Source organism: Polypterus senegalus, chromosome 9 (genome assembly GCF_016835505.1).
Source record: "Polypterus senegalus isolate Bchr_013 chromosome 9, ASM1683550v1, whole genome shotgun sequence".
NCBI lineage: Eukaryota > Metazoa > Chordata > Cladistia > Polypteriformes > Polypteridae > Polypterus > Polypterus senegalus.
In genome coordinates, this window is record NC_053162.1 from 138,529,120 (window position 1) to 138,552,782 (window position 23,663).

Sequence of the window (23,663 nt, forward strand, 5' to 3'; positions counted from 1 at the left end):
GATTTAATGGAAGTTGATGTAGCATGTTTGAGCTTGAATAAAATGTGATTTTAAATTAGTATTTTACATACTTGTGTTCCTGTTTATTTACATTTTACATTTGTGACATCATTTAAGACTAGGACCTGATATCACTTCAGCACTGTGAGTATATCAGTTTGTAAATAAACATGCCTGGACATAGCCAAAACTCTATAAGGTATTTGAAAATCTTTTTAAAACTTCACATGCTGATCTTAAGTTTGCATTTTGACTTCAGCTTAAGGAAGGTAGTAACCTAGATGAGTCTATAAAACCAATTCGGTTTAAGCAATTTTTGTGTCATTTGAACAAAATCAGAAAGCTGAACTTTCTCTAGAATGTGTCAATAGAACTCATGCCTCACAACATGTGCAGAGCTCAAATCCTACTTTTACTTTTAGGAAGGCAGAGAGGTCAGGAGGAGGGCAATGAAAATGAATGGTCTAGTGTGTATGTAGGTGTGAAATGTCAAAAGCTGTACACTTGCAAAAGTGATTTATAACTGCATGGTAAAATTATTTCAGATTGATTTTCTCTGGGGTGTCTTCCACACTAGAGTCCTTGTAAATATTTGAAGAGAACTAGAAAGCAAACTATTACAAAAAGTAAAAGAATAAATTTAAATAGCAAAAATCAGTAATATTGGTCATAATATAATAAACTCAGTGGAAATCTGCTGCTAAAGCATTATTGTTAAAAGTGTCAACTGACTTTATCTTTAGAGCTCTTAAACTGTTAAATTTCTTTTTAATTTCTAGCCTCAGAACAGCCAAATTCTCGACCATACCAAGGAGTTCGTGTGAAGGAGCCAGTCAAAGAATTACTGAAAAGGAAAAGAGGAAATGTAAACACTAATTTAACAACTACAAAAGTAAGGAAGCGTTATGTCGTTATATATTTCAGGCTTATTTTAAGAGTACCATAAAAGGTAGAAAAACACATGATACAAATCCTGGAAGTCTTTTTCTTTGCAGATTCTGCAGTTCACTAGAGTGCCTTTGTTTCACAGTCTTACAATACTATTGTGTCCTTCATTTATTGGGAAAAGAAACCCAAATATTTTACTCAATTATTAAATGAGCAACTTACCACACTATATGTGGGATGGCTAATATGAGTCCATAGAGTTTAGCTGAATGTTCTGATTATTATGTTTACCAAAAAGAGTATATAAGAAGTACACTGTATAACCAAACATTTGTGGATACCTGACCATCACATCTATATAAGTTTGATGGATATCTCATTCCAAAGCCATGGGTATTAATATGGAGTTATCTACCTCTTTGGAGCTATAACAGCCTTAAACATTTCTGTGAAGACCTTCTACAAGATTTTGGAATGTGTCTGCTGGAAGTTGTGCCTATTCAGCCAAAAAAGCAATTGGGAGGTCAAGTAAAGTTGTGTTGAAAAACATCTGGCTCCCAATCGCCATTTTAGGTCATCCCAATTATGTTCAATAGGGTTGAGGTCAGAGCTGTGTGCAGTACACTCAAGTTCCTACACATCATATTCTTCAAACCATAAATTTATGGACCTGGCTTAGTGAATAGAGGCAAGGTCATGCTGGAACAGAAAAGAGATTTCTCCAAACTGTTGCCACAAAGTTAGAATAATAAAAATGTCTAAAATCTTATTGCATGCTATAGTATTAACAATACCCTTCACTTAAACCACGGAACCTAATCCAAACTCTGAAAGATAGCCCCAGACCATTATACCTCCTATGCCAAATTCTGAAGTAGGTACTATGCACTCTTGGCATCCAGAAAACCCAGAATACATCTATAGTGATTGATAATGAAGCCTGATTCATTATTCCAGATGACAAATTGCCACTGCTTTACAGTCCAATGGTGCCATGCTTTACACCACTCCAGCTGATGTCTGGCATTGCACATATTGACCTTATGTTTGCGTGAAGCGGCTGGGTTGTGGAAAATCACTTCATGTAGCTCTCAGTGCATAGTCCTTGTGGCGGTGTTGCAATTTGGAACTCTGTAGTGAGTGATGCAACAGAGAATAGGTGATTTTTATGTGCTATGTGCCTCAGCCCCTGATGGCCCACATCAGTTTGTATCGTCTATCCTTTTGTGACTGATCTGTTGTTGCTTGTAGATACTTTTACCTCACAATAATATCATCTACAGTTGACCTAAGCAGATATAGTAGAAAAGAAATTTCTTATACTGATTTAGTACTAGGATGTTGTACCGTGTTAGCTATTATGAATGCAGAGAAAAGCCAAGCAAAATGACACCTTTTAGTTAGTCAATAAAAGGTGTCATTTTGCTTGGCTTTTCTTTATACTGATTTAAAATCACTGAGCATCCAGTACGACTGAATCTACTGTCAATGTTTGTCAATGGAGATTGCTTGAAGTAAATATGTGGCAGGGTGTGCCATTGGATCAGCAATGTGACATCCATCCATCCATCCATTTTCTAACCCGCTGAATCCGAATACAGGGTCACGGGGGTCTGCTGGAGCCAATCCCAGCCAACACAGGGCACAAGGCAGAAACCAATCCTGGGCAGGGTGCCAACCCACCGCAGGACACACACAAACACACCCACACACCAATCACACACTAGGGCCAATTTAGAATCGCAATGTGACATGTGTTTTTTAACTTTGCTTTTAGTTGATTTAAAAAGATTGTATTGGGCTGGAGGCAGGATGCTCCTAACAGTCCTTTTTTTAATGAAATAATCACAGTGGGACAGGAGCAGGTGAGGAGCTATTATCAGCCTGGTTTTATGTGTAATGGCAGGGGCAGGCAGGCAAGATGTGTGGAATTGAATTTAAAAAAAGGTCAGTTTTTGGGAGAATAAGGAAAAAACAAGAGATAGGTATGACCATGGTGAGGAAGTGCTGTAATTGGAAGAGAAAGAAAGAGGGAGTTTCTTGTTATGGACTTTAAAATAATAAGAGAGGAGGAAAGGAGAACGAGTGGAAGTAAGAAAGCATGAACCCATTGGAAATATGTCTAGGAAGTTGTGAGGTGGGATGTGCTGAACCCCACTCAGAATTATAACAAGGCTCAGAGGGATGGTAAACAGTGGTGGATGGCTGCTGAAAATACCTATTGGCGGTACATTGTGGTGGGTGAGGTGGCGAGGAACTCTGCTGCCACAGAGCAGTGAATAGGCCACTAGGAATACCTCAGGAGCTGTGTACCAGAGTTGGGAGTGGATGCAGAACCAACAAGAGCACCGAAAGGAGCTCACTTTTGATAATGCCTGGTGGACTGGGTCTTACAATTGTGCATTATGGGTCACCTTTTCAGGTGTCAGCTTAGCTGCAGTGTGTTAATGGACTTGAATCTCCCAGAGTGTGTTTGTTTAGTTCATTTTAAAGATTAATTTTAAAGGATTAAAGACATGTTTAATGATCAATGTTTTTATTGCTTTCCTGTATTTTACCCATTTTATTCTCTGATTTGAACATTTTAATTATTTATGGACCTGTTTAATTTATTCCTTTGCCAATTTGCACAAAAAAAAAACAAAAAACAAAAAAAACTGATCACTGGGGGAGCAAGTGTGGCCAGAACATGTTAGATGGCAGCCCCCATGGGTTGCAGCGGTGCCTCGGACTCCTACAGGGCTTCATGGGAGTTGGAGTTTGGTAAAGCCCTGTTGGGATCTGCGGGCGCCGTCAAGGGGGTGCTGCAATTACTGCTGAGCCCTGGAGAACAGCTCTTCAATCACACCCAGAAGTGCTGCTGGAAACACATCATCAGACACCTGGAGCACTTCCAGCAGATACTACTCTGACAGCCAGTTGGGAGGAGAAGGAAGGAACTTGCTGAGGAGGAGTGGAGGAGAAAAAGAGAAAAGGACTGAGAGATGAAAGAAAAAAGAGAGAAAAGAAACGGAATGTAAAGAAAGTGTGTTTGTGCTTGTTGGGACACCGTAAATTTGTAAATAAGTCACGTGTGCTTTGGGACTTCTGTATGTCCTGGTGTCTGTCTGTAATCCGGGCTGGAATCTTCATACCATCCTTTATAGGTGGTTTACGCTCCAGAAGTAAATGTATGTGGAACAGAGTTATACTATAAGTACAGTATTTATAGGGATCAAAAACTGAGCTCCATCAAATCAATGACAGAGGAGCACAGGGAGACAATTTTTTACAGTAGATTTGTTGGTATTGAGATATAGCAAGCACAAATATGGGTATCTACCCTTTTAAATGAATAACTGCATACCGAATGTTCATTGTGCCCGGGGTTAATCAGGAAAAAGCATTGATAAATGGAGCTGAGTTATTTAATTTTATATTTGATACCAAAATTACTCTTATTTCAGGATTAAGAGTAAATGGTGGCTTCCTGCCAGGAAGATAGCAAGTTTATTCTGGAGGCATACTGTAGTAGGAAAATAAATAACAACTTAACCCTATATTCCTTCGATTGTGTTATGTAGTGATGCCTAGATGAGCATGAGCTGTTTGAACCTGAGTCAATTTAAACCTGCAACTGTGAGACAGCAGCACTAAGAACATTGGCACCATGCTGTCTGCTTTCATTTAATTTTTTTCATTTTGGACTTGTAATGAACTGATGCTATATATACATGTAATGTATTTTCAAAATAATAAGCATAAAATTACATGCATATAAAATGTAATTGCACTTCATGTCAGATATCGCGGTACAATAATAGTACTTTAATTTTATGTAATGTATGTTTTATTTTATTTTTTTAGTACTGAATTGATCATGCCTGTCATAATTAATGGCATCTCTGGACTAGGAAATGTAGAGCGTTTCATGTACAGAATTTTTCTACTTTACTGTGCAGCAAACACTTATTATAAAGAAACAAACTGCACCATTTATGTATTTGTAAACACAACAGTGAAAGGTGGCAGTTAGTCCCCTGCTAAAGCCCTTCCATCTCATAGCTGCTGGGTGACATATGATAAGCAAATTTCTGTCTGTTGAAGGCTTTTTGGGGTGAATACTTATCTGTCACTTTGCGTTTCAGGGAGAACTTTGACCTCTGCAATGTGGACTGAGCATTAAGTAAGCTTTCTTAAGCAACAAATGAAAAATAATACTAACATCAAGGTGTCCCTGAAAGTAATATAGGTGAAGTAAGCAGCGGTGACTTAATTATATCTTGATCCTTTGTCTCTGTTTAACACAAAGATTGCTTTTAACATGTCTTCCAGTAATCCAATCGTATCTGATTGGAATTTCTAATGTGACTGAATGATGTGATACTCACTACTTTTATGGTGTTTATAAGACATGCAACTTAAAATCCTTTATAAACAAGGGGTATGAGGAATGTGCTTTCCTGGCTTATTTTTTGTAGTGATGTATACAATCCAGGTGTTGTAACTGACAGTTTGAAATTTTCAAGCATAGCCTTAAGGAACTGGAACATATCCAATGCAAATTGAAATCTAACCTTGCTTCTGCATCTCTTGCCAACAGGATACCTAGTAGCTTTTCCCTGTTGACAGTTCTAGAAAAAAAAAAAATTAAATAAATAAGGAGAAAATAAAAATAAAATCTAAATGTAATAAGAGCTTTCCTGCACATGCATTTTCTAGGATACTATATATTACATGAAAATGTATATATTAACAATGGCAATTTTAAAAAATTTAAAATAAGTTTGTTTTGTTTGTTAATAGGTGGTTGTCTGGGCAGTATGGTCATGCAGAGACTAGCATTGAGGCCCCAAAAGTTTTTGAGTCTTTTTTTGATTCCAAACTGGTTAATTTAGCCTGAATTTTGTGTTTTTGGTTTTATTTTGGCCTCTTGAAATAGCAGTGCTGCATCACACTATTTCAGCATATATGAATGGATGCATGAAAATGTGTAATGTGAATGTGTGGGGAGCACATTGTTTCCTAACAGAGCTTTAAATCTGTTTCATCCCCAAAGTGGCATCAAATTCTACATTAAATGTACTGGTTCTATTTGTATTTAGGTATGTTCATGTAGGGTTTATTTCCACTATTCAAAGATATGTGATTGGTGGATTTGACAACACTAAAATTGTCCCATTTAATGTGGGTGTCTGAGAAGGAGGACTATACAATAAACTGTCAACTCTTCCAATGACGGCTTCTATCTCGTGCCCACTATTGTCAGAAAGGGACCCAAGACTTAAAAGACTTCAGTAAATGGAAAGGATTCAGAGATGTGTTTATGTGTGAACAGAGATCTCTATGAACTGCACAGGCAATGCCCACCTTATACTACCAAAATGTCTTTTAAGGTCTAGCATATTTTAGGTGTGCATTTGCACAGAAGACACATAATAGAAAAGGCTATACAAGTTCTAAGGTTTTGATGAGGCTTGCTGAAAGAGCCAGACTTCTTCTAGCCTTGGAACATGCACCTTCTTTCTTCCCCTCAGGTATGAATGTTGCTGTTCTTGGGGTACCCTAAAATTCCAAACTTGGTGTTGTGTTTTTTTTAATATATAATGGTTTTGTAACTGCATGGATGTTCTAAAGGTAAACTGATTTTCCTTTCAGTTTCCAAAGGCAAGGTTGTTAGTTCAATCAGGACCTCTAAATTGGACCTATGTGTGTGTGTGTGTGTGTGTGTGTGTGTGTGTGTGTGTGTGTGTGTGATAATGCCCTTTGATGGATGGTGTTTGGTGTTGCCCTTAATTAATGAAGCAGGTATGTAAATAGTTTGGTGGAAGCTAAAAAGCTGTCCTTCTCGGATGGTTCCTTCAAGAATGGAAAGACAAGTGTTGAGGTTAGGAAGGAGCAAATGTGTAATCTGGTGCCCAAGGTGATAAAAATATTCATTTGCAACATTTAGAAATCTGGGCACAACTAAAAATCATCCAGTCCTCACCATCTCCTAAAACAGATAAATCTAACCTAAGGTAACAAACAGCAAATAACTGATTTTAGTTTATCATCATCTATTCATCAAAATCTTGAAGCAATGTGTGAAAATTAAGTACAAACTATGATTTATTAACTTACAGATCCACCTTTAGCTTCAAAAACTTGAAATAATTTGTTTCTGTATGTGTTTTTTGTCTTTTTAACTCTTAGCATTGATGTTGATCCAATTCTCCTTTGAACACTGTTTTAGTTCATTGATTTTGAAAGAATTTCTTTATTTGCCACACAGTGGGGTTCAGGTCTGACATTTGACTATTTCAAAATTAAACCAAATCTTTTCTGTTTTAGCAATTCAGTTGTAGATTTTCTAGTGAGATTAACATCAGTAAGATTACCAAAGCTTTAACTTAAATTTTCCTGTGGAACAAGGATAGGCAAACTATGGACCCAGGCCTTGGCCCGCGATGTCAATGTGCGGCTTACACACAAATTTTAAATCTTTGTGATTTTGTTAACAAAAATGACAACAACGTCAATTTCAGAGGCCCATGAACAAATATAAAACTTTTGTGATTTTATTAATAAAAATGACAAATGAATGCATAAAGAGTGCATTGGAACATGTGAACAAATGAGCAAGCTCATTTATAATGTTACATGTGTACAAGTAGAAGCTTGTGTTTATGGATGTGAACTTTGTACTGCATGTAACTGTACGTGTACACTGATGTTCCGATCATACGTAGTCGGAAGAACGGTTGCTACGTAAGCACACACATTCTCGTGTGTATGAATAACTCAGATTAATTCAGCCATAGCTGTCGTCTGAGCGCTGTATTATATTTCAAAAATTGTTTTCCGTAATAATGAGTGCTACTGTGAAAAAAACATAAAACTGAAGATGAATACCATGATTTTAACAAGGAATAGACATACAAGTATATATTTTTTATTACAAATGTTGAAAGTAAAGCAGTGTGCCTAATATGCCATGACAGTCTTGCTGTTTTTAAGGCAATCAATTTTAAGAGATATTTTCAAACTAAGCACACAAAATTTGGAAGTAATTTATCAGAAACTGAATTACAGCAAAAAGCTAATTTTATTTGCTGCTTTCTTTGTGTAGCAAAGTTTTATAGCTATACGACTAATAAAAGTATTTTTGTGTGAATCAAGGTTATTATAGTTAACGAAAACTAAAATTAAAACTGAAACTATTATTAAAAAAACATTTTCGTAAACTGAAATAAAATAATTAACAAAACTGAAATGAAAAACTAAAACTAAACGAAACTATTAAAGTTGCTGGAAAAACTAACTGAAATAAAATAATAATTTACTAAAATATTTTTAGTTTTCGTTTTTGAATGAATATTCTTGCCGTTAGTCTTTAACCCTTGTAAGTTTGAACTCTAAAACAGAAAGTCATCCACCATGAGCCGCCCGCATATATTCATCCAGTGAACGGCAGCTGGTGAAGGAGGGCGGCAGTTCACACAGCATTTGCGGTGACAGAGCAAGCTGAGTGCGGGTGCATAAAGTATGAGAAATAGAAAGCGATTTGTGTGCCGCATTTCTTTGTGCTTTTCGTATATCAAGATGTAATTCAAATGGCTGAAATCAGAATGTGCTGGTCAATAAAACGTTTACCATAGAAAAATCACGAGTGAGTAACGTGTCAGTTTATTTCTCAGGTGTCTGCTTTTTGTTGACAGCAATTCACCTGCCACTTCGCGCAGGAGAAATCGTTTTTACATTCTCATATACAGAAAGTATAGTAATCATGAAAAAATTCGACCTTGATATTTTGATGAATCTTGACGTTGTCCAACAATACTGTTTTTTGGAATTGCTTGTGTGCGCGTCTCTGTGCGTGTGTAAACACGATAACTCAAAAACGTAACTAGATAGATGGATGAAATTCGGCATGTGGTTGTTATACCACAATTGTAGATCTGTATTAACTTTTTGGCCAAATCCATCACCCAGAAGTTGTACTTTATCTGAACACATACTCAATTTTTCTTTATTTATACAGCTGCAGAGTCCGATTTATTCAACTTTACTTTTTTAATAATTGTTCAATATATTATTAATTTGATTTGTTGTTGATGGTTCCTTAAAGTACATAATATGAAAATATAATCATTGTCTTGCAGTTTACTCCTCAAATATCCATCCCCATATCCGAGTATACAAGGAAGTCCAGGGGAGATCATTCCCGGTTTTTTACAATAAAAGGGTGCCGATCGAGAGACAGAGTAGGTCATCATACAAGATCAGCATATTGTTACTGACCAATCACTTTTGCTTTAAAAACATTGTTTAACAACGAAGCCATATAAACAAAGGCAGAAAGTCCGACAAGTGATGAAAAACTACAAATGGGTTTTTGTATTTATTCCATATTTATTAATTTATCATTTTTAGTTCATATTCACAACTCAAAATACGTGATATTGTGAAAGTAATCCATTAGCAAAATATTTTAAATATTTCTCTCCGTTTTTTCAATGTTTTTCTCTCTCTCCCAAAATAGATTGTTGAAATATCATATTCTTTTTGTTCTTAACATCAGCCTTATCATACATATTGCATACCAGGGATTTTTCCTGCCTTGCATCCAAACCTGCTACGGTAGGCTCCAGGTTTTCTGAAATCCTACTCTGGATAAATATGTTTAGATAATGTATATATTGTTCCTAATCTCAGACGCTGTCTGTTATTTTATGCCTGTTTGTACTCCTATTGCCTGCTCTTGCCCTGCTCATTATGGGTTTACTGTCCTTTATGTTGGGCTATTCAAGTCTCACTGCCCCTATCCTTGACACTACATGCTTGTTGTTCTTTGTTTCCCTCAATACAGCTAGGTGGGGTCTGCACACTGATTCAAGTCTAAGAGCCCTATTCTTCCTAAGCCCCTGTGATTTTCATGAGAAAATATTTTAAAAATTATAAAATTGTGTAAAATTGTTCATATTCAGTGTCTAGTTTTGATTATGCTTGTTTCTATCAGACACAAATAAAACCAGATAAAAAACCAGGCTGTATAGTAAGCTTCCACTAACATTAAACTTGTATCCAAATCTGTTAAGTGTACAGTTCTGTCTGATTGTGACACAAAACTAAGCGCTCCATGCCGTAATTACTAAAACTAAAACTGAAACTAATATATATAAAAATAAAATAGAAATGTTTTTGTGAAATAAAAACTAAACTAAAGCTAAAAATACATGATGAAGGAAAACTAAAACTAAACTGAATTTCCAAGTAAGATAAGAAAAAATATAGAAATAAAAACTAATATAAAAAGGCAAAACTATAATAACCTTGGTGTGAATATAACATTCATTATTTAGTAAATTTAGATTTTTGTCACATGCTGCCTGCTAGAGACCTTATAGATGTCCATATGGCCCTCAGGGAGAAAAAGTTTGCCCACCTCTGATCTAGAATATATGGGTACAAAGAGTAGTTCATTTTGGAATGGAATACATCCCGGTCCTGCAAAAACTCCAAATTATCATCCATTGACCATCAGCCTTGATGGTTGCTTTATTTAGTCAAACACCACATTTTGTATAATCCCCAGAGAAGTTCACTTTAGTTTTGACTGGTAAGAGGACTTTATTCCAGGCATATTGCATTTTGCTCAAAATAACTTTGCAAATCTGTACCATGCCACCATGTTGTTTTTTTAGGGAACTACTTCTTCTGCCTATTCTTCCATTACACCCACACATCTTCAGTCTTTTCTTGACAGTAGAATTGTGAAATATGACATTTACTATGTCAATGAATGCCTGTAGTTCCATGAATTCAGCTTTTGCTCTCTTTGAAATTTCTCTGAGGAATGTCCAATCTACTGTTTGATGAATTTTCTGAAACACTCAATCCTTTGTAGATGGGCAGCTCTGTTAAATGTAAATTTGTAAATAATCCTGTTTAACAAATTGTTTGGAAATGGCCTTATGACATTCTCAGAATTATCAGCAACAGCAATTGCTTCTGTCGGATCAGTGTAGACTTAGATTGCTCTTGTCGTGCTGTTACCTCACACCTAAAAGCTCTAGACTGCCGTAGGTTCTGTCTTTATATAAAGTTGGTCGCATTTGATTATCATCAACTAAATAAATGTCTCGACAAGCAACACCTGGTGGTTCTTACCTTTTTAAATAATAAAATGACCAACAAGAGAGTACTTACAGTACCTCTTCCAAATTTTTGCATGTTGGGTTATTCTTTGTTGAATAAATAATGACTGTAAACTCTACTTATGTGTTGTTTGTCAAACTGAGATGATTTGTAGTACTTTACCAAATGTACATTCTCTAATGTCCGGGAGCTGTTCCTGCATGCAGCCGCAATTAAGTGGATCAGATGACTTGTAGCTGTGCAGAGCTGACATGAAGCTGCAGAATGGATGGCTTTCTGTATGCTTAATGCACCTGCATATAAGTTCTTCTAGGGTATGGGCCTCAGGAAATGACATAAAAGAGCCTAAGAGTCTTGCTGTGAGGGTTCTATTTCTTCTTCCACGCTGGTGAATCTGTTACAGAGTACACAAATGTTTTCAGTTTGGAAGCAATGTTTGGTAATGAGTGCTGTTTGACTAAATACACTTCACATCATGGAGCCATCTTCTGCTGCCAGCAACCTCAGGAGAGCAGTTGAATGGCATGTCCTGATGCTTATGAACGTCAGGAGGATTAGGCGAGTTAGAGTTATTAGCCTTGGGAGAGTAAACAAAGTACAGGAACGGCGTAGAAATAAATACATAGCTATTAAATATGTGCAAGTGTCTTTTCTCTGATTGGTCTTAATGTATTTTCAGCTTTTTTCTTATAAATGCAAGTGAGAGATTCTCATGTCGAAAAGCTGAAAATGCCTTATTATATCTTTCTGGCCATCCATTTTCAGAACCAAACAGAGTATTGTAGCAGTGGCGGTAAAAGAAAAGATGGATCTTACACAAGAGGGTAGTACACTGCACTACTATGTTACCAGTGCCAAAATACAGTGCATATCCAATTCAATTAAATAGTTAATAGCGAACTATTTACAATTCCTTTTAAAGTAATTCTCTTGTATTGTACATCCTGTCAGAGAAGGCAAGGTCAGACTGGCATCCTGGCTGGGATAGATGGTGGTTCCTTACCCAGTGTGGTCGCTGGAAGTCGGGAGCAACAAAGAAACGGACCTCCAATATAAAATCTTGCTTAAAAGAAAAAAAACCTCTTTATATTACCATTAGCCAAAGAGAAAAAAAAATGACACTTCATTTTGAGGTCATACTTAGATTGTAGTAAATTACGGTTACATACTGATTTATCACATGCAGGAGTGCCCAGTTTCTTACCAAAATAAAGAGTTATCAGGGCACTCACATTCCAAAAAATACGCTGTCATCAGCATACAGACACAAGACCAGCTTAAAGGAGTTTCTTATAGTTCAGTACATTAGTTATAAAGAAATGACATTCCTATAGCTTTAATATCTTCTTAGATTTTGTCTGGTTAGATTAATAAAACCTTATCTATTAATCCATAAGGGACATGTTTCTTATAATTTTAAACAAGGATACAGAAACTATCACATTGATTTATAATATCACAGGGTGTTCTGTTAGTATCAGTATTTTCTTATGAAGGAATGCAAGTTACAGTTGTGCTTGAAAGTTTGTGAACCCTTTAGAATTTTCTATATTTCTGCATAAATATGACCTAAAACATCTCAGATTTTCACTCAAGTCCTAAAAGTAGATAAAGAGAAACCAGTTAAACAAATGAGACAAAAATATTATACTTGATCATTTATTTATTGAGGAAAATGATCGACTATTACATATTTGTGAGTGGCAAAAGTATGTGAACCTTTGTTTTCAGTATCTGGTATGACCCCCCTTTGCAGCAATAACTGCAACTACACGTTTCTGGTAACTTTTGATCATTCCTGCACACAGAACAGAACAGCTTCAAGTCTGGGATGTTGGTGGGTTTCCTCACATTAACTGCTTGCTTCAGGTCCTTCCACAACATTCCGATTGGATTAAGGTTAGGACTTTAACTTGGCCATTCCAAATCATTAACTTTATTCTTCTTTAACCAATCTTTGGTAGAACGACTTATGTGCTTAGGGTCATTGTCTTGCTGCATGACCCACCTGCTCTTGAGATTCAGTTCCTGGACAGATGTCCTGACATTTTCCTTTAGAATTCTCTGATATAATTCAGAATTAATTGTTCCATCAATGAAGGCAAGCTGTCCTGGCCCAGATGCAGCAAAACAGGCTCAAACCATAGTACTACCACCACCATGTTTCACAGATGGGATAAGATTCTTATGCTGGAATGCAGTGTTTTCCTTTCTTTAAACATAATGCTTTTTATTTAAACCAAAAAGTTATATTTTGGTTTCATCTGTCCACAAAACATTCATCCAATAGCTTTCTGGTTTGTCCATGTAATTGCAGACGAGCAGCAATGTTTTTTTTGGAGAGCAGTGGCTTTCTCCTTGCAATCCTGCCATGCACACCATTGTTGTTCATTGTTCTCCTGATGGTGGACTCATGAACATGAACATTAGCCAATGTGAGAGAGGCCTTCAGTTGCTTAGAAGTTACCCTGGGGTCCTTTGTGACCTCGCCAACTATTACACGCCTTGCTCTTGGAGTGATCTTTGTTGGACGACCACTCCTGGGGAGGGTAACAATGGAATTTCCACTATTTGTACACAATCTGTCTTACTGTGGATTGGTGGAGTCCAAACTCTTTAGAGATGGTTTTGTAACCTTTTCCACCCTGATGAGCATCAAAAACTCTTTTTCTGAGGTCCTCAGAAATCTCCTTTGTTCGTGCCATGATACACTTCCACAAACATGTGTTGTGAAGAACAGACTTTGATAGATCCCTGTTCTTTAAATAACACAGGGTGCCCACTCACACCTGATTGTCATCCCATTGATTGAAAACACCTGACTCGAATTTCACCTTTAAACTATCTGCTAATCCTAGAGTTTCACATACTTTTGCCACTCACAAATATGTAATATTCGATCATTTTCCTCAATAAATAAATGACCAGTTATAATATTTTTGTCTCATTTGTTTAACTAGTTTCTCTTTATCTACTTTTAGGACTTGAGTGAAAATCTGATGATGTTTTAGGTCATATTTATGCAGAAATACAGAAAATTCTAAAGGGTTCACAAACTTTCAAGCACAACTGTAGTCTCATATTCTGTGTATAAACTTAATTCTTTTTCTAACTAAATGAAGATGAAATCATATAGAAGTAAAAAAATCCTATAGCTCTCTGTAGCATGATTAATACATAATACAGTCCTTGAGTTAAATACTTATAATCATTACAGTTAATAATGTTTTTTCTCCCTCAGTTTCCACCCTTTGCACATAAAATGTGCACATTAAATAATCAGACTTCTGCATCATCGTAGTTGGAAAAGAGTTCGGGAAAGTGGTAGGTTATGTAAGAAAAGGTGTGTACTGGGAATCAGAGTCAATGCTGAGAAGATAAACCTTAGTAATGGAGGCGTTACTAAACCTTTGTAGAAATGCTCGGATGCACGGGGTAAGACAGCAACCCAAGAGCATGAAAACTGCCAGAAAAATAAGGACGGTTATGAAAATAGTTTTAATCCAACCAGCCCAAGAACCGAACTGATCTTTGGATGAGTTAAAAATAAGTCAGATGTTCCTGAGTTTTCTGCTAATTCGATAGATAGGGAGGTGAGGCCAGCTAAAGCACGGGTAATGCAACCATCAGGGGCAGTGTTGTTAGGAATAAGGTTACAGCAACTGTTGCTGAATACAACACCCACAATCCTCACTTTTCAATTAGGAGCATTTGTAGCATGTACTTTCTGACATTAAGATACACTAGAAAGGGCAACCAGGAAAATTATGTACAAAAAAGATTGTTGGGAAGGGATACAACTAGGAGATGGGGTATAGCAGTGGTGCATGCATAACAAGAATCTGTTCTCAATTGTGTAACAGTAACCTTCAATCACTTATATCACAGATTATCCTCTAAGAAAAAGGGAATAATCCCTTGACAGAGTCCCAACACAGAAAGTCCAAAAAATAGCAACAGCTTAATGATTCAGTCCACTTTTTACAGTGAGAGATGTGCATTCAGGAAAAGAGTCCTTCAATCTTCACGGCATGTGGGGTGTAGATAGCAGCACCTGGAATGGTCCCCTTCAGCGAAGTTGATGCCAATGTTTCCTTCGGGTGTCACTGACCAGTATCCAAGTTCCAAGGGGGATCTGGAAATCTGTCAGGTGGGGTGGGGTGGGGGGTGTGTGACTAGTCCACCAAGCCTGATTAACCTGTTCGTGGACTTCCTTCAGGGAGGCTCGGAGACCTGTAACACTAGAGAGAAGATCATTGTCCACAGTAAATAACCATGCCAATGGGCATGGGGCGTCCGGTTAAAATTTCAAATGGCGACAGTCCCAACTACAGATGTGTCCTTCCTCTCAACCCCATCAAGGCCAGGAGTAGAGCATCTGGCCATGTTAAGTTTGTCTGCTCACAAGTTTTTGCCAATTTTGATTTTAGGGTGCCATTGCACCTTTCTTCAATACCTCCACTTTGAAGATGGTATTTGCAGTAATAATGTACATTTATCTGGAGCCAAGTAGTCGACTCATTTATTACAGAATTCACAAAGTGGGTACCATTACCAGTCTGCAGTTTCTGTGGTATTCCCCATTATGGAATAATTTCTTTTCTTAAAGCTTTAGCCATAGTTTTTGCATCTGCATATTTAGAGGGAAAAGTCTCTATCAACTGGGTGAACACATCGACAATCACAAGGCAGTATCGATATTCTTTGGATGGCATTAGTTCAATGAAGTCAATTTTAAGATGCTCAAATGAACCCACTGGTTTCGGGGTAACGGCGGGAATTACCTGAGTTCATTTGCCTATACTGTACCTTGGACATAGGGCACACTGTCAGCAGAATTTTTCAGCATATGCAGAGAACCCTGTGGTTTCCCAATGTCGCTCAACATCCTGAGTCATAGCGTCTTTTCCTGCGATCCACGCCATGTGTGATTTTTACCATTCTTGGAAAAGAAGACTTTGGAAGGAAAGGTTTGTTAGTATGCTTATGGGTCCAGACCCCATCAGAGAGGGATCCTCCTCGGGACCACTTTATCCTTTCTCAGTCAGTGGCGGCACTCTGTAAAAAAACAATTTGATTATCAGGGTCTTTGTCATCCCTCTGTTGGAATAAAGAGACTGGTGTGTTATTATAGGCAGCCTGTTTAGCAAAGTGATTAGCCAGTTCATTTCCTGGGCTGACTGGGTCATGTTTCCCAGTATGGACTTGGCAATTAACTATTGCCAGTTTTGATGGTTTTATTATAGCTTCGAGAAGGGATTCCACTAATTTCTGCTGTTGTATGGGCTTACCAGTACTGGTTTTGACTCCCCTTAAATTCCATAATGCCCCATGATCATAGCAGACTCCAAAGGCATATCTGGAATCTGTGTAAATGGTTATGACCTTCCTTTCAGACAACTGGCAAGCTTGAGTGAGAGCTATTAGTTCAGCTGCTTGTGCGCTTAAACTAGAAGAGATTCGTTTTGCTTCAAGTAAGTGATCTCCTTTAACCACTGCGTAACTGATGGAGAGTGTCCCGTTGTCTAATCGCAAGAAACAGCCGTCCACATAAAGTACCTTTCCTGTTTCTAATGGAGTTTCTGGAGGTCCGGCCTGGGTTTCAGGACCTTTTTTATCTCATCATAGCAGTTGTCTGGTTCCTCCTCTCCCTCAGTGGGGAGTAAGGAGGCTGGATTTAAAGTAGAGCATTTTTCTATGTGACATTTGACAGGGTGCAGAGTACAATTTAATAGTGCATTGACCTTACAGTTGTGAGACGTGAGGTTTTTGCCTTGGCTAAGATGGAGTGAACAGCGTTAGGCACTTTCACTCTCAGGGGACTCATAAGTCACCTGGAATTGTCTGGTACCAGTGTTTTCACCGTGCGTTTCTAATGAGAGCCCAAGCCCCAACTGGTATAGAAATTTACGTTTCAGGTAATGAGTTAGGGCGGCACGGTGGTGCACTGGTAGCACTGCTGCCTCGCAGTTAGGAGACCCGGGTTTGCTTCCCGGGTCCTCCCTGCGTGGAGTTTGCATGTTCTCCCTGTGTCTGTGTGGGTTTCCTCCCACAGTCCAAAGACATGCAGGTTAGGTGGATTGGAGATTCTAAATTGGCCCTAGTGTGTGCTTGGTGTGTGTGTCCTGTGGTGGGTTGGCACCCTGCCTGGGATTGGGTTTCTGCCTTGTGCCCTGTGTTGGCTGGGATTGGCTCTAGCAGACCCCCGTGACCCTGTGTTCGGATTCAGCGGGTTGAAAATGGATGGAATGGATGGATGTTTACCAATTTAAATTTTTTAAATAGAATATATATGCTCCACCATCCCTCCACTCTGTGGATGATACTTGCCGTAGTGGCGGACATCAATCTACAGCCACTGAGTCAACTCTTGTAACAGAGTATTTACTTACAATTTCTGAGGCAAACTCCAAATGTGGAATGATTTTTTTATTTATATTTTAATTTTTTTTTTTAACTAGCGCTTTAGCCACTGACTTGGCATCTGCATGCCAGCATGGGAAAGCCTCCACCCAGCGTGAGAAAACGTAGATTATTACTAAGCAATATTTATGCCCATGAGATGGGATTAGTTACATGAAATCTATCTGCAGATGTTCAAAGGGCTCTCTGGCATTTGATGTTACAGCTGGACTTACCTGCAAGCCTTTTCCTACATTAAATCTTTGGCATAGTGTGCACCTCTTACAGAACTGATCAGAAAAGTTAGAAATACCTCGGGCATGACAGGTTTGTTGCACCTGTGCCATCATTGCATCTTCTGGAAGGGATTGCCAGACCATGCACAGCCTTTGCAATACCTAGAAAGAAAGCTTTTGGAAAAAAAGGATGTTTAGTTAATGGATGGATTCAAATTCCTTTTGGATCTTTTTCTGATCCCTCTTTCTGCCACATCTTTATTTCCTTTTCCATTGCTACAGTTTGTAGAGATAAAACTGCATCCTTGGGTGACTCTTGTTCCTCCTCCTGTTATAGAAATAAAGAGGTTAGTGGTGAAGTAGGATCCCGGGCGGCTTTCTTTACCCACATATCTGCTTGCACATTTTCCTCACTCACTGGATTCATCTTCCCCTTGCGAGTTTGACACTTCACTACTGCAAGCGCACCTGTCAAATGAGATGTTCTTGTCTGTACTAAGATGGAATGTACAGCTTGTAGTACCTTAACAGTTAATAGACTCATGAGAACAACATCTCAGCATGCTAATATGGCCTCTGTTGTTGCAGCAGCTGCTTTCAAACAGGCCGGGATTGTAGCGACCACTGGATCCAGTTTTTATTTATTTATTTATTTTAAAATAATATGCGACCAGTCCTTGTCTATCTCCTTGTTGTTGAGTTAATACTGCAGTCATACACCCCCCTTTCTCGTCCACGAACAGAGTGAAAGGATGAGACTAGTCCGGAAGTCTTAATACAGGCGCAGACATCAAAATTTATTTTATATCAGTTAAAGCCTTCTCAGCCTGCTCCGTCCATGACATTTTATCAGTCAAAGCCAAATTATAAGAGGTCGCTAAATCTTGGAGTGTCTGTGCTTTTACAGCAAAAAAAAAAAAATTATTTTCTTTTTTTAACCCATTGCTGCCAATATCCTAACATTCCAAGAACGGACATAACTTGCCGTCTTGCAGACTGTGCACATTCCCCTGAAGTCAAATCATGACTCAGGTATTTCATTTTTCTTTCAACCAGTTGCAACTTTTTCTGGGACACTTTGTGCCCAATTTCCGCTAGGAAGACCAACAAAACCTTTGTGTCTTCTTTGCATTATTCCTGAGCCTCAAAGCATAACAGCAACTCAGCTACATATTGCACCAGGACACCACCCCCCTTTGACCAATAACCTTTCAATTTTTTAACTGTTGTATTTCTTGTCCATACACACATGGACACACATACACACTCACACGCTCACACACACATAGATAGCCTCTGTATATCCCTGCGGCATCACAGTTCAGGTCCAACGATTCCCTTTAAAAGTGAATGCAAACCAGAACTAGGAGTCAGGGTGAACAGGAATTGAAAAGAAAGCAATTCGCAAAATCAGTAACAGAAAACGTCATAGCAGTGGGTGGGACTGTAGAGAGAATATTGGAAGTATTCGGGAATATAGGAGTTCTATGGTGTATAGCAGCATTGACTCCGCGGAGGTCCTGAACGAACCATCATGAGTCATCTGGTTTTCTAACTGGACGAATAGGAGAGTATTGGATCAGAATAATAGCACCCCACTTAACTAAGTCAGCATAAACAATTGTAATACTGGCCTCAGCCTCAAACGGAAAAAGATATTGTGCACAAGGTAAATGGAAGGGTGACTTTGGGAAAATCAGCAAGGGTTCAACATGAGCTATTCAGTCAAAATATTATTTCTCTTCTACCCAGAGAGATGAGTGGAGTGAATCTAACTAAAAGATTTGAAGGCTAAACAGTATGGGTGTAGGTGGAGAGGTGGAAGGTAAATGACAGAGTGATCGGGTTACAGGTACAACTCGTCCTACTGCAATTTTCATAACAGATCTATCTGGATGGACCAAATATTAGGTCCCACATACTCTCAACCCTCCCCTTCCTGACATGCTAATACCCATTGTCTCACATTATGCCACTGAAAGCAAAGGGATTTAGCAATGGGGATATGTGGGATAGAACCACTCCAGAAGAAAAGCAGTTGTTGTGACAAAAGAGAGATACTGCTCCAGCCAGTTCTGCTGGGATATAACAGTTAATTATGCAAGTACTCTTTTTTTCTGACAGCAGCAGCTAAAAAGTCTTGGATTAAAGTAAATTATTTTATTTTAAAGAAATTTATTTTTTAAGGTTTTTCACACAATTCTCCTCTTCCTTCTTTCTTTCCTTCATTTATCTTTTTATTTTCGTGTTTCTCCTCCACCCCTCCCCGGTGAGATTTACCTTACTATACATTTGACTCTGATTCTCCTGGGGAAGGCGGAGCAGCTTCTTTTTAGCCCAGAGTTAGGAACACTTTCATTTCAACATCATTGCTACTAAGAAACACTTCCAGCTCAGGTGATGCATCCCTAGGATACAGGGGTACTCAAGTACCCCAAAAGGGCCACCCATGCTTCCCTGAGGGTGCACATGAAAAGCTTCCACCGAGCGCACGCAGGGAGTTCACTGGGAGGACATCCTGAAGATGCCCACCTGACCTTACCTTCTCTAACAATCATTAATTGCTGCTTTTCAAATTCATTTGTATAAAATTTATGCAAATTAGTTTAGAAACATAATGGAGTTTAGATTAATTTTACACATTAATAGTTTTTGCAATATTTACGCAAGATTTTACAATCAGTCTCTTTAGCAAAACAACTAAATTGTCAGTAATAAAAGTCAGATACATTTTAAGATACTGTAGACTTTAGCATGTCTATTAAATATTATTATATATTTTATTCAGAAGTACAGGTAAAGCATAATAGCATTATTATTGCCTACTATATTAAAAAGTTGTGAGATTAAGCTGAATAATCAGAAACTTCTTTTTTTTTAATGAAAATGCACTTTATGGAAATTAATTTAACTGGATTTATAAGAGTATTTATGGATTATTTTATAGTGAGAAAGCTTGTGCAATATATTTGTACCGGCACAAACACCCTCTCACAATGTGTAAGAATGGTGCTACATATTGAACAATGATTAATCTTGTTAAAAATTTTAAACCATGATGCTTTTAATATATTAATCTATTTTAAAAAGAAAAATTTACATAGTTATGTATATTGTTTCAGATGATGGTTCCTCATACTACACTGTCAACATACTCACAGTTTGGTAAGTATCATTAACATTTTTCTTAAACTTTGAGATATATTTTATACTGTATACAGTGGTGTGTGTGTATATATATATATATATATATATATTTATATATATATTGTCACAAGAACGAGACATAAACAGATAAACGTTTGGGGCACTGATGTGCATACAACTGAGTCCAGAACGAGACTGAGGGAAAAGGGAAAAAGGGCAGGCTTTTAAAGGGGAAGACAGGAAGTGAGGTCATAAGGATCGGGCACGTGTTCTTCAGTCATTGGATCAAGCCCGGACGTGACATCCAAGGGGCCGGAGCTGGTAAAGTCTAGTTCCATTGGCATGGTCCCAGAAGTGACGTCAAGAGAGCCAGGTGGAATCTCCCGGTAATGGTCTACAGGAAAGGGAAAAAAAGAGTCAGTGCACTCTGCCACATCCCGGCATGCTTCAGAACTGCCTTCACTCAAGCCCTTTAGCTGCCTCCCATGCGCACGTGTGTGACATATATATATATATATATATATATATATATATATATATATATATATATATATATATATATATTATATGAACAGTATTTTCTATGCTGTGTTTTATATAAATAGTTAAATACACAGTTATACTACATACATCCAAGTAATTTTGGTGTAAAAAAAAGGTTTGTCATATATTTTAATAAGAAGACATCTTCCAAAGAGTAGCCCGAAAGCTCTAGACTATATCTGAATATTTATTCATCATAAATTGTAATAGTTTCAAAATTCATTAATGTGGTTGGTTGGGTTTACTTTCAGGTCACCCAGGATTTATGGAAGTCAGCAGTACAAACTCCAATGTTTCACCTATAGATGATGGGACCATTTGCACAGGATGGATTGCCCAGCCATCATCCACTACTCTGCAGCCCTTGACACACTGGAACCCTTTCTCTGAATATGTTACCCATGATGCATCTGCTTCCTCCTATACTGCCGACATGTACATGCAGCCAATGTGCCCTAGCTATACTGTGGTGGGACCATCCGTCTTGACCTATACTTCAACACCACTATTCACAAATTTAGGGGTAAGTAATTCTCAGTTCATTGTTGCTGATATGCTCTAGTATCAGTTGAAAGCTAGCAAGTACAAAAACTAATGTAATGAAAGCGCTAAATATTTATTAAAAGGAGATGTCATTGAAATGTTTATGAATTTTGACATTGAAATTGATATTGCGAATGTATTTTTACTTGAACATTTCAGTAATTATTTACCTCTCTTATGCTGATCTTTCTGGTCATAAATTAGGTCATTACGATAGCAAGTGACAAGAAGAATTTATAATTAATTGCAGTATTTGAAGCTTCCTCTAGAGTGCCTCGTTCTCTTGCATGATTTTGCTCAAGATATCAATGTTTTCGGTATCAGGGGACCCTAAAACGTCAAGATCCATAGAAAACTGGAGGTCAAAATTTTTGACAAATCTAAAGCTTTTACTCATCCCCCATAGATAATAGGTTACAAAGTAAAAAAAAAGTAAACATTTTGTACTCTCTAGACATTAAGTTCTTTAAAATAATGCCCTGCTGATATTGTGGGCTGGTATAACAATTCCATAATGGAAATTAATTTCCTCCCATTGCCAGTAGCTATTATAAATGCCTTGCTCTTGGGCTTGATTCTGTCCTTCTCCAGTAGAAATTCACTGGGTGGACTCACCATTTACATGTTAAACGAGGTAGTCAGGTGCAATCCCCATTTGGTAGGAGGAAAGAATGGTACTTTAAAGGTAGAAATGGTCTTATAATATGGAATGTTTGGAAAGGGCCAGGCTTTATTCAGGACATTGACAAATAAGAGCTACAGGTTATACAGATAGGTATAGCTAATATCTACTATTTGCATGTCTTTGGCATTGAAAACAGGAGTTGCGCCAAGTGGTTTTACTTCCCTTCTGGAATCACCCCAGTGAGTGTGCTAATACTCAAATACCTAAAGGCTTGCATTTTTTTAGATAAATGTTATGCTTTTAGTCTCACCTGGCTGTGGTCGCTGTAACTGTTCACAGTTTCAGGTCACGTAGTCAGAATTACAGTCAACACTTCCTGCTCTGATGTTATGGTCCTCTCCCATAGGTTCCCCGGGACAAACTCTTTCTTAACTCCTGAGATCTTGTTCAGGGCTTTGGGTAAAGGAGATCACAAGATTCGCAAATAGATTATTATAGCTTGTATTTTACAAATCAGTGGAGGTGAAGTTGAAGCTATGTAGTCAGGCAAAGTGGTTCCAAAATATTTTTAAATGATGTTTTTAAATATCTGCTTAGATGGTGTTTATTTATTATCTTGCATATCCACAAGTGATCCATCTGTTTTCTTCCTCTGTGAACCAGTCTCCTTCTATGACACATTTTAAGGTGTACACTACCTCTTTAAATATTTATTACAAACTAGCCACATTTCCTGTCAAAGACAAGTAAATGAATAATGTAAAAAATGCCATCTCTTGACATATGTGTACTTTCCACAGTATTCACGTGTGTCTGAGCCTTTCTTGACCATTACTCCTTCTCTCATCATTCCCATAAAGCCTGCTTCTCAGACTCTGTTATTCACTCTTTCTCACCTCCTGTCTGATTTTATACTTTCTGTCTTTGAAGATGACTCTCCCAGTGTGCCTCACACGCTTTTACTCTTCCTCGTGCATCTCATACTTGCACTTGGCCAAACTGAGCAATCACATCAAAGCTAAACTGGCCAATCAGATTTATTTGAGGGATGTAACACATAGACCTTGGGGTTTTATGATATAGTAAATCTGTACTATAATTCAAGATAGCTACCACTTCCCAAAGTTCTTTGACCCCTCCAACCTGTAGTACTGGGTGTA

General features: G+C 37.8%; 1 protein-coding gene across 1 annotated transcript in view; it reads left to right on the forward strand.

Annotated features, from left to right (window-relative positions):
* LOC120534916 (NF-kappa-B inhibitor delta-like) overlaps positions 1–23,663 on the forward strand; it is a 181,030-nt gene that overhangs the window by 43,391 nt on the left and 113,976 nt on the right. The window contains exons 2-4 of the mRNA XM_039762421.1: positions 780–892; positions 20,768–20,810; positions 21,587–21,858. Of these exons, the coding sequence (XP_039618355.1) occupies positions 780–892; positions 20,768–20,810; positions 21,587–21,858 (428 nt within the window). The remainder of the gene's footprint in view (positions 1–779; positions 893–20,767; positions 20,811–21,586; positions 21,859–23,663) is intronic.